We start from the raw sequence: 12,686 nt of genomic DNA on the forward strand, positions 1-12,686 counted from the left end.
AGTTGAGGCGTACTTAATCACACCCTCGGGTTATACCGATGTACTGACGGAGTCGATATGTTAGCCGATTGCTAACAAGAATGAATATGCCGCTCTCCTGAGCAGGGAGAATTCTGCAATATCCCGTAGCCCAGCCCTGCAATGAATCACTCCCTAAACTGCATGAAGATGTCAGCGACCCACCATCAATAACTCTCTCACGGAAGCACAAGGGCCAAATGTCCCACGTTTATTTACATATGAAATGTGTTTAATACAGTTAGGATGGATATGGTTAGTGCATGACACCTGACAGCAGCAAGACCTTCTGAGGAACCGAACGTTGACTACAGTATATCATGCAAGTATATCTATATATACACAAAAGAATTTCTTCTCTTAAAAAAAAAAGTACAAAACATGTTTAGGGATAAATACAAGATATAAAATGCAAAAGAAAACACAAAACCAAAAAGTATAACTCTCCCAGAGAACTATAAACGTTTGGAAGGGACAGAAGAGTACCTCGGCTGCACTAAGAAAGCGGAACTACCGATGTTAAAGATACTTATTTAAATGGCTGAACTAATAAACCCAGGTGGCTCAGTGCTGACTCGAACGGCCAATTGCGACATGCCGGCTGCTGCATCAATAAGGTGGAAATTGTGCATCCCAAGTCTAAGTACCAGGACGTATGGCAGTAGCACCCTGAACAGGAAACGCCAACTCTTTAGACAGCAAAGGGTTAAGTCAATTGTGATTTTTTTTTTTCCTGTCAAGAGCCAGAGAAATACTTGATATTTTTAGTTGTGTCTTTGCAATAGTTAATAAATTACATGACAAAAGCTCGACTATATAAACCTATTGGTCTAACTACGTATTTGTAACTTTTACAGTCCAGCCCTTTCGCTGCTGCATCTCCTTGTGCTCTTTAGAAGTCAGCCTTGCAAATCGGCCCAGAAAGCCACCGTGGCCCCCAGCCACCCCACACCCCCGTGTCTTCCCTTTAGGATATCCTTCTTCCCCATTCTGAGATGGAATCAATCCACGTTCCTTACTGGATCTCTGGCCCAAGTTTTCATCCCCCCACTGAGAAAGAAGCGACCTGCAAGGCTGCTTTCGACACAGTTTGGCCTGGAGAAGACGCCACACGCCGGGCTGCGGTCCTGACGGGGCCGGCACCCTGGCGGAGCAGGCACGTTGAGGATAGTGCTAAGACACTTAAAAGTCCCTAGTGTTTTTGAGACCTACAATCACCTACGATTTATGTAGTGAATTCTAAAAATTAAAAACACTAAAAAAGGCATTATCGTAGCCTGTAATTAGTTAACCCATTCAAATCTGTGACATACAAAATGGTTTATTTGAATTCAGGAACTGCCCCTGATACTAAGAACTGTTTTAAAGAAACAGTACAAAAAGAAAAATTCTAACTCAAATTAAAAAAAAAAAACAAAAACCAAGAACGAAACAAAAAAAAACTTCAAAACATTTTCCACTAAATACTGATATAAACATGTAACAAAGAGTATAAAAAGTTATTCATTTAAATATATACAAACTCTTTTCAACTCAAATACTGTTTTAATACTTAATCGAGGAGGATATACAGGAGGAGGCGGAGAAGGGAGTGGAAGGAGGATATATTGCAACAGCCTAGACAGTACTGTTAACTCTATGATAACTGCCAACTTTTTGTAAGAAAACTGTCTCTTTGCTTCCAACGTGGACCGGGACTCTCGGCGGGAAGGGTGCGCGGCTATTTCTCCGCTGAGCTCACTCTTTTGGATTTGATGAAGGCCATGCCGTGGGTCCGCATGTGGGCGTTTAAGGCAGCTTCCGTCTCGAACGTCTTTGCACACACTTTGCACGTTCTGTCCGACACGGGGCCGTCGGCCGGCGCGTCCTCTGGGCCAGGCTTGTTCTCCTGCTGGCTCTCCTCGCCGGCCCCGTTCTGCTTGGCCGCTGGCTGCGGCTCCTTCAGTTTGTGGACGATGAAGAGGTGCCGGGACAGGGAGACGTGCGACGTGTAGCAGAGGCCGCACTCGCGGCACTGGTGGGACGAGCCGTCTGACTTGTGCTGTGGAATGTGCTCGTGGAACTGCAGCAGGTTCTCCGTGGTGAAGCCGCACACAGCGCACTTGTGCACCTTGAACACATTGATCTTCAGCTTCTTCAGGGGCTGCGTGATGGCTCCTCGGGGAGGTCTGAACTCTAAAACGGGTTCTTCCAACTTCCGCTTGGGACTGGGAACCTTGGAGAGAAAAACAGAGCGGGTGACGCACTGAAAACCGGTCTCTGGGCGGGTGACGGGCGGTCGGTGCTCGCGGGCTCTGGGGCTGCGGGGAAACGTGTCCCAGGAGCGGCGGGGTGCGGGCTCCTTACGGCTGCGTGGCTGCCGCCCCACCCAAGGGTCGTGCCTTCCAGCCCCCCAACAGAGGTGGACTCAGCTCCGGGATGACCAGGCATCCTCCAACAGCCGGCTTGGTAGGACAGACAGGTCCCAGCCCTCGTGGGACACAGGCGCCAATGGAGTGACGAAGAGCCACGAAGGAGCCAGCGTGCAGTGTGGCAGGGACAGCCTGAGCCAGGAGGCCACACGGGGAAAGGGGCCCAGGAGGCGGGCCGGGGGGCCGGGGCAGGGCGACCAGGTGAGTGTGCAGATGAGGCCGAGGAGAGGCAGGGGGCGGGCGGACTGAAAAGCACCTCGTGGAGGAGAAGATGTCCGCACTTGTGCTTCTCCCGAGACTCAGGCGGAGCCACCTGAGCCTCACCGGGTCTCCTAAGCGCCCTTTCCTGCCCACTCACCTTCCTCCCACCCCTTCCCCTCTGGCCTCATCAAATCCCCTCCCTTCCAGCTCTCTAAAAAGCCAAGACAAGGCGCCGCCCTGTCCTCCCAGCTCTGCAGCCGTCCTGCTTTTCCGCCTTGACCTAGGGCTGCTCCTGCACGTACATTCTTTAATTCCACCCCCGCCTCCCCATCACTTGAGGGAAAGGGTTACAATTTAATGCGACACGAGTCTGACTTGTATTCTGATTTCAACGATGAACTCCTTGAAAGCACACACAGGCTTTTACCCAGGAACGTTCCAGACGCAGCACAGGGCCAAAGACGGCAGGTCTCCTAAGTGTCTGCTTTACTGCAACAGCACTTGCGCCACACACACCGTGTACTCAGGTTAGTATATGTGCACTCAGGTTAGTATACGTTCTGTTGTCTGCTTCAAGTTCACTACCTACTGATAAGGCACTATCTACGGATCTTATCTTAATCCTTTATCAGTACAAAGAGAAGCTAAATGGAATCAATTTTGATTAGGCACCTCTCACAACCAATACACTGCCGATGAAGAGGGGTCTAGATTCATACAGTCTCCTGGCTGAGAGACCACTTCTGTGAGTCAGCATAACATTTATATGTAAGTAGATCAATCCCTAAAGTTGTGTCTGGAAGGATACAGAAGAAACTTAATGAAGGTTACCTTTTAGGAGCAAGATGAAAGCTCAGAACGAGTGCAGAGAGAGCTTCCCTATTATTTTAAAGTTTTAGGCACAGTGTGAATTTTTAAAACTGTGTAACCGTAGAATAATTTAAATGCAAAAAAAAAAAAATGGCAAAAGCAAGTCAACACAACTTCACTGTAAAGAGAACACGTGCAGTGTTTGACCTTGGTATCTTCTTTTATTTCTGCTTCCTCCTCATTGGTGGCTTCTGTCATTTCTTTCAAGTCAGGATCCTTAATTCCGTGCATGAGTTGGATGTGTTTCTCCAGCATTAACCGTTTCGTGAAGGTACGCCTGGAGTCTGGGCAGTGCCTGTGAGGAAAAAGACAAGGAAATAACCTACTTGCTTTAAAGGAACTCACTGAGGCGCACATTCACTGCTGAAAGCCCTCAGCCGGCCGACAGCCCCGCTCAGAGGGGCCAGGGTCGTCTGCATGAGTACCACTGGTCCAAAGCGAAAGAGTAATTTTGCTATGAATCATAGTTTCCAATTGGTGGGGGAAAAAAAAAAAAACTCTTGCAGCTTTTGTTAAAAGTTTTCTATCAGTTTTTGTGTCCTTACAGGATCGGCCTAATTTGGGTCAGATGGAGTATTTATTTTCTGAGTTTGGTTAAAGTATTACTTAATTCGTTATTCTAGATGGCTGTAATTTTTAACATGGAGAACATTAAATTTCAAAAGTTTCCTTTCCAGTGACTCAGATGGTTCCCTCAGAATTTACGTCATGAGACACTTTGGTAGGAAGAAAGTCCCTGCCTGACTCCTTCACGCTGGTGTTAACGATTCCTGTCCACTCTGCCGTAACACAGACAAGACAGACTGTCTCCCCATCAAATTGCTCATCAGAGCACAAATGCAATATGCATGGTTAGAACCGCAGCACTCAAATACATGTGTTCAGTCAGTTGATTAAAATGTAGAAAACTGTGAACAGATATCCAAGACAGGTCAATTATTTAAACTGTCATTTCCGCTTGTGCAAAATTATGTTAACTACGATTACAGTTCTTCTTTAGAAGATATGAATTTATCATTTTCTTAATCAAACAGGCCAAACACAGGTAAACGGAAGTTAATGACCATGGTGATTACAGGTACTCTAAGCCAGACATCAAGAATACCACTGCAGCGAAGGTGGATGGAAAGTGCCTCACGGCTTATGAAGAACCAAATTTGCTGTCTTCAGAGAGGCTTCTAAGCATTTTATGATGATTGGCTCCCAATTCTGGTGTCATGTTAGAGACGCTCTGTGGGGCAGCAGTGGGAGTCAGCACCGACACCAAAGAACAGACGAAATAGCTGGACAATCCCGGCGTCTTACTGCCTTACAGGCACTTCACGAGGAAACGAACACCCCCGTTAGAGGAAGGACTGTGCCATCCACGCCAGCATCGCTTTCCATTTTCTCAGCCCAGGGTTTCCTCCTAAATTCACTGATTCTTTCAATGCAGTCTCAACATACAGACTGTATTTACAGAATGTTCTCATCTCACCAAAATCACTCCCAGCTTCAATTTCACGGAAGGAGGGTCCCTGTTTTCCTACCCAAGAAACATTCCCTACCTAACCAAGACACAGCAAAGCCCCGGCGATCTGGTAGCTGACTTTCTCACGTTCCCTCAGCCACGTGGTACACGGAGTCCTGCTTTCATCACGGCCACACGCTGGCTGTATGGCTTCTGTGTCGTTTAGTCCTCTTTTATGGGAAGTGCCTTAAAGTAAGTAACCCTGTTACATCACCTCACTTCAGGCATGTTCTGAGTGGGTGAGAAAGCTTTCTCACTAATAATAATATGACAATCGCTGACCTTCATACACAAAGAGTCTCATGGACTGTCCACTCAGTGGGGTGGCCCACTCAGTTCCTTGAATTTGGTCTCTAACCAACAGCGTGTGCTGAGATGAGGGATGCACTGCAGCCGAGGGGCAAACGTCCAGCCCAGGATGACTCCATGACTGGCCCCACCACGGCCTGCTCGGAACCCTGAGTACATCTACCAGCCCAAACAGCTTACTGATGCTGCTGCCAACTCCCTGTGTGTAAGAGACTGAAGAGCATCTCATTCAACCGTGCACCTACCTGCCCGTGAGCCACTTCTCCAAAATTCTCAGTAATAAAACGCCTACCTCTGTATAATGGATAAGAACATAGGTGGGAATTCCCTGGGAGTACAGTGGTTAGGACTCTGTGCTTTCACTGCTGAGGGCCCGGGTTCAATCCCTGGTCGGGGAACTAAGATCCCACAAACTGTGTGGCCAAAAAAAAAGAACAAAGGTAACAGATAAGAACATACAAAGGGTGGGCAAGGGACTGCTCCTTTTTATTTTAATATTGTTAAGTGTTACAAACCAAGCAAGAATGGTCTGTCAAAACAAAATACAATTCCGAAAGGAAATCCATACACCATGGAGCAGAGAATGGGAAAATGAAAAGTTAATGGTGAAATGGGAAAAACCTTCGAGAAGTTCCAGGCTAATCCTTTCACTGTGCTTCCCACATTAGAAATCACGACTTACGAGCAGGTATAAACTTTCCTGATGCCTTTGTGCTTGATCCGGTTGTGACGGCACAGGCTGTGGGATGAGCTAAAAGACTTGTCACACTGGCGGCAGGGGTGCTTCTTCATTTGCTTTATTAGGAGAAAAAAGAAAGAAAGACACTTGAGAGAACAAAAACGGGAACACTTTACAAATTAAAAACTCTTTTGTAAGAGTCTTAAGTATCACTGCTGTTTAGCAATACAGTAACAAGACTAGAAGATTTTAAAGGTGTAACAGAGGACTTCCCTGGTGGTGCAGTGGTTAGCCTGCCAATGCAGGGGACACGGGTTTGAGCCCCGGTCTGGGAGGATCCCACATGCCACGGAGCAACTAAGCCCGTGCGCCACAACTACTGAGCCTGCCTGCGCTCTAGAGCTTGTGCGCCAAAACTACAGAGCCTGTGAGCCACAACTACTGAAGCCTACGCGCCTAGAGCCAGTGCTCCGCAACAAGAGAAGCCACCACAATGAGAAGCCTGGGCACCACAGTGAAGAGTAGCCCCTGCTCAACGCAACTAGAGAACAGCCCACACGCAGCAATAAAGACCCAATGCAGCCAAAAATCAATCAATCAATCAATCAATTTAAAAAAAAACGTAACAGAAAGGGTGGGCAGGGCTGGAGTAATCATGGAGGGGTTCATTTCTAGAGAACACACTTTATCATAAGACTAAAAAACTATTTTTTTCCTTAAAAAGACTTATTGTTTTGATTGAACACAAATACCCAGATAGCTGAAAAGAAAACATTACATAAATTTTCTTTGCGTAAGAGACGTTATTTTTAAAAAACAGATAACCTAGAAAAACAATCTTCAGCAGATACCAAATAAAGCCATTAGTTAATTTGTTATATCCAGAAAGAACAGGTTTCCTTCTCCAATATGCCATTTTAAATTACATCTCTGGCTAATTTTAAACATTTTAGCTTTCCCCCTAATAACTAATTATTGCTTAAATAAGGAAAGAGTTTTCCAAGAATGCTTTTTGTTTTAAATGATACCATTTGGTTATCTCAAAAACACAAGTTTGAAACCACTTTGGGGATATTGCCTGTTGGTATATGTAGAGTGTGTGTGTGTGTGTGTGTGTGTGTGTGTGTGTGTGTGCAGGGGAGGGACACTGAGAAAGCAAGAGAGCACGATCAAGAGATATATAAAAATCTGGGCTTCCCTGGTGGCGCAGCGGTTGAGAGTCCGCCTGCCGATGCAGGGGACATGTGTTCGTGTCCCGGTCTGGGAAGATGCCACGGAGCAGCTGGGCCCGTGAGCCATGGCCGCTGAGCCTGCGCATCCGGAGCCTGTGCTCCGCAACTGGAGAGGCCACAGCAGTGAGAGGCCCGCGTACCACAAAAAAAAAAAAAAAGAGAGAGAGATAAAAATCAAAGTTTCCCACTTTGGCTAAGACATAATGTTAATTCAACAGATTCCCATGTGGAACCTCTGAAGTCAAATTAGTGGCTTAACATTTAACACAAATTATTTGGGCATGATACGCACTGCAGTCTGGAAGTAATGTCACATCACAAGGAAATGAAATCAAGAAAGAACTGTTCGCCTCGTGAATGAAACAAATTTGGCTCATCAGCCCTCGTAAAAAATGGGGATGAAGAAGGAATACGTTCTCACGTGAAATTGTGTTACTACTTTGGCAGTAAGAAGAGATAAGCAAGCAACTGTGACCTAAGTGATAAAGAAATGATGTTTTCTAAAAAATTATTTTTACATTAATCACCTGACAAACACATCCTTATTCAAGCTGGTAAGCAATTCTATTCAGGCGGCTGAGAGGAGTCCCAGAGATGGGCTGGCACCTTTTCTCCACCACTCACTAACCATGTGATGGGGGAAAGTGTCCCAACCTCCATAAACACCCACTCCCCAAGCTGTCAAGTGGGGATCACAGCAGTGCCGTCCTCAGAGAGAGTGCTGGGGGAAGGGGGCCACTGAAGGGCTAGCACTGTGCTTGGGACACAGAGAAATCCTCAATATGTGTTACTTTATTAGTAATAAGAAAGTTACATGTCCAAGTTTCATTTTTTAAAAAGTGGAAAACACAATCTTTTAAATAAAACAAATCAGTCCGGCGGACGCTGAAAAGGTCTTGAACCCAGACAAAGGCAAAGGAGGAAGTTCCTTCTCCAAGTTAAAGATGAAAGTCGTACCATTGCTTGTACTGCTTTCCTAAGCATATCCCCGGGATATATGCATATACATCATGTATCCCAGACTGTAAGAATCATCTCTGGGGAAAAAAAGACACAACAAAGCAAGTGACCAACTAGTGCCTGAGATATCCTGTCCCTTCTCCTTCATAAAAATTTTCGATCACATTGAATAGGCCATCCCTAGTCTCTTTTATTAGCATATGTAGCCAGAGAATGAGTAAGAGGTTTCTTTTACAATAAAACTTTAAGTCAAGAACAGTCAGTTATGAAGAGTTCTACTATGTTTCAATAAAGGTTTTTAACATCTACAAATACCTAACTCCTGTTGAATTCTGTACATATAAGATGGACAATGTTAAGATCACCTGGGAGAGCTGAAACATAAGACATCTTTCTAAAAGCAAGACAGTTGTAGCAAATAATCATAAAGGAGGGAGACAACGGAAGTGTATCTTTCTAAGCACAGAACAGGGCAGAGACCTCAGAGACACGCAGACTGGATTTTCTATTATGGTGAAGATTTTAATAGTCTACTTCTTGTTACTGTGTAGTTATATTAATATCAAATCAAAATTGTAATAGAGAAATATCAATAAAGAAATCCTCAGAAGATAATAAAATAAATGAAGAGCAGTTTAGCTAAATCAATAATTATTATTTTCAAAAAGAGTTGACGATGTATGAGATACTCTTTTTCAACATCTTTATGAAAAAAAATTGCAGAAATGAACTGTGCAATCTCAAAACAATGGGGCAAGGTTTCAAAATCACTGGTGACAAGAAAACTACAAGTTAAACTCCAGTTTCCAGATCAAACCTGCCATGTTCACAATACCTATGAAGACAAATGACTTTCTTCTTTGTTAAATTTTAAATACTAACTTGTTTAAAGGTGCTCTGCCTAATTTATCTTCATAACTTGTATCTTCAATATTATAATAGTTCATACTGCTACTTTATGACACAGGGAGCAATTTTTAATCAAACAAACATGGGAAAAAACAGTATTAAGAAAGTGTAGGACTTCCCTGGTGGCACAGTGGTTACGAATCCGCCTGCCGATGCAGGGGACACGGGTTCAAGCCCTGGTCCGGGAAGATTCCACATGCCACAGAGTAACTACGCCCGTGCGCCACAACTACTGAGCCTGCGCTCTAGAGCCTGCGAGCCACAACTACTGAGCCCACGTGCCCCAACTACTGAAGCTCTCGCGCCTAGAGCTCGTGCTCCGCAACAAGAGGAGGCACTTCAGTGAGAAGCCCGCGCACCGCAACGAAGAGTGGCCCCCGCTCGCCGCAACTAGAGAAAGCCCGCGCGCAGCAACAAAGAGCCAACACAGCCAAAAACAAATAAATAATTAACTTTTAAAAAAAGGAAAAAAAGTGTAAAAGTCTATCATCATTCTGTTTTCAAGACTTTTAATGTCCTTTACTTCTGCTGGCTCCAAGGCTGCATAAACTGGTATCAACAGAACCAGGGCCTTAAGTGCACTCTTTATAGTTAACTAAAATCAGAAAAGAAATTTATGAATTATAAATTATTTTGTTTTTAAATAGAACTCTTTAAAGAAACAGTGAACTAATAAGCTGGAAGGGTCTGAAAATTCTGCTAAAACGTTAGAGCAAAATATCAACTAAAACACGTGGGCACACCTCCTGAACTGTCTCCCTCATCTCCAATTTCTGACTCTTTTACCTTTGTGTCCTGTAGGGAAGAAAGCATTATTATTAACTGCTCTTACCAAACAAACTCCTTTGTTCTACATGCCCCAGCCCTGGGCTCAGGTCTGAGCTCTGGGATTTAAAATGCCTCTGAGAGCCATTCTTTTCGGATGGCACTTGGTGGAGGTGGGCGCTCTCACGATCAGACATTTCCATGCTGATAACCACTCCCTTCCTGTCTCTTGGCTTGAAGGCCTCTGTCTCAGGTGACTCTGAAGAAGTTAGAGGGAGAAAAGCCACAACTTCACACTCCCATCTGGCCAGACACCCACGCATCTCCATCTCTTCTGCGATTCCCTCCTCCACGAGATATCTGCCTCACACCAACACGCACAGGGCCTCCTTGACAACCAGCACACGTCCAGGAACAGCCGCAAGTTTAAGATTAAACGGGAGCGAAGTTATTCCCAAAGCACGCTGACACACATCCTTCAGCTCTTATCATAGAGGTTTCTATGAAAAAGGAAAATCAAACCAACTGCATAATTTACGCCTACCACAGCAGCAATCCCTCAGAATTTAACTCCTAAAACCCTGGACCCTTCCACTTGGGAATCTATTCTACAGATAAACCCGCACATGGTACAGTCAGTTCTGATTTAACACAACATACATAGAACACGTGCTCTAAATCATTGAACTATGCAGAATCAGGCAACAAAACCCACAAGACTTCCAGCAACAGTGAAGTTCAGGGCATAACTTTCAAAAACTGCCAATGACCCATTTAATAAAAAACTAAACTAGCATGGATTTGCACATGTTAAATGGTTAAGAAACACATATTAGGTGCTGCAAAAAATGTGGCACTTTACCTCGAAAAAGACCTTCAGTTTGCTTGTGGAAGTGAGCGCCGGGGGCTTGCTTGAGTTTCTGTGAAGTGGTGTAAGGAGGGTTATCTGAAGTTGGAGGGAAGTTGTAACACCAGGTGTGGACCTGTGTGACTCAGCCCACGGGGAGATGAGGTCACTGGTGAAGGCAGAAGGTGTGTGCACAAGTGTGCCGGGTGGACTCCTACACAACTCTGTTGCACAGTTTAATGATCACCTAGTGTTTCTCAGGGATGGAATCACACGAGCAAACTCGGAATTCACATTATGTTTCAATTGTTCCCTGATGTATCAACTACATTGGAACAAATCTGTGTTTTCAACACAGGCATTACAGCAGAACTGACTGTACATACAAGGTTATTCACTGCAGCCCTGTATGTAAGGGGAAAAGATGGGAAAAAATGTGGGTCCCTCCAAGGAGGAATGGTTAAATAAATGATATGCGCTCAAAACAATATTCTTGTAGAAAAGAATGAAAGATCTCAAAGCACTGGTATGAAAAGAACTGTAACATAAATTACATGGAGACGGAACCGGTGCAGAAAATTAACTTAATAAACTGTGTTCTGTGTTAAAAAGAGGTAAAAATGAGAACACAGATGCATATACGATGATACTGGCATAGAGAAACTTCAAGGGTGGCAAGGGTAGAAATAATGAGGCTTTTAACTGCATTCCTTCATATTATTTGGATTTTTGAACCATGTGAATATAGCTCATATAAAAAAATTATTTTTTTCTGTTGCCTCAAAAAGATCTTAGGTCAGGTTCACTGAGGTATTAATTTACGAAATGTAAAATTCACTTTTTAATGAGTTTTGGGAAATGGACACAGTTAAGTAACTGCTACTGCAATCAAGATATAGAACAGTTCCATCACCCCCCAAATTCCCACGTGCCCCTTTAGCGTCAACCCCTCCTTCCTACACCCAACTCTTAAAAACCACTCATCTGTTTTCCATCCTACAGTTTTGCTTTTTCCATTTGTCACGTACGTGGGACCATGCAGTATAATGTGTGTGGTTTTGTGAGCCTGGCATCTCTCACTCGGCATCACGCATCGGCAACTCTATCGAGTGCATCAGTAGTCCGTGCTTCTCGCTGCAGAGGAGTACTCCGTTGTATGGACAGACCCCTGTTTGTTTACCACTTACCAGGTGAAGGACTTCAAGGCTGTTTCCAGTTTTTGAAAATTATTAAAGAATACAGTATAAACTATAAACATTCATGGACAGGTTCTGGTGTCAACATATGATCTTATTTCTCTTGGGTAAATACCTAGGAATGGGATTACTGGGTCCTATGGTAAATTACATAAGAAACTGTCAAAGTGTTTTCCAGATGGCTGTACTCTGTTTTTCCACCAGCAATGGATAAGAGCTCCAATGGCTCTGCAGCCTTCCCAGCACTTGATATTGCCATTTTGTTTTATTTTATTTTATTATAGCCATTATCAAGGGTGGCTAGTGGTATTTCATTGTGGTTTAATCTGCATTTCTCTAATGACTAATGATAGTAAGGTAAAAATTTTTCAGTTAACAGATAAAATACCTATTTAGATGGTGTGCCTCTTCCTCCAAAGAAAAGCCCTGAACTCTGTTTTTGGTTTTTTATTTTGATTTCAGGAGGAATTTCACTCTCTTGTAAGGTCCTTGAAAACAGAAGCTGTGGGTCATCCATCCTTACAGCCCTGGCATTCAGCACACAGAAAACACTCAGTAAATAGTCACTGTGTAAATGAATAAAAGAAAAAAATAACTGAATACACAATTATCTACTGGAAAAATACGAGCATGTTCTACAAAGTGTTCACAGAATAACAAATTTACCATAAAGTCCTGGACAGAGAGCAAGCACTGCTTGTTTCTGGAAGATGGGTGAGACGCGGGCATGTTTAAATCCTGGTAAGAGCCTCTAAAAAACAAAAACACTGGGCTTCCCT

General features: G+C 44.1%; 1 protein-coding gene across 11 annotated transcripts in view; it reads right to left on the reverse strand.

Annotated features, from left to right (window-relative positions):
• Positions 1 to 206: 206 nt before the first annotated feature.
• ZNF532 (zinc finger protein 532) overlaps positions 207 to 12,686 on the reverse strand; it is a 109,583-nt gene continuing 97,103 nt past the window's right edge. For 6 of the 11 annotated variants that reach the window (XM_049697705.1, XM_049697704.1, XM_049697703.1 and 3 more), the window contains 4 exons: positions 6,729 to 6,758; positions 6,002 to 6,114; positions 3,648 to 3,795; positions 207 to 2,233 (listed from right to left, as the gene is read on the reverse strand). In XM_049697705.1, the coding sequence (XP_049553662.1) occupies positions 1,739 to 2,233; positions 3,648 to 3,795; positions 6,002 to 6,114; positions 6,729 to 6,758 (786 nt within the window). In that variant the 3' untranslated portion in view covers positions 207 to 1,738. The other 5 variants (XM_033424936.2, XM_033424959.2, XM_033424964.2 and 2 more) reach the window with 5 other exon arrangements.

This window comes from Orcinus orca, chromosome 15, assembly GCF_937001465.1.
Source record: "Orcinus orca chromosome 15, mOrcOrc1.1, whole genome shotgun sequence".
Taxonomy (NCBI): Eukaryota; Metazoa; Chordata; class Mammalia; order Artiodactyla; family Delphinidae; genus Orcinus; species Orcinus orca.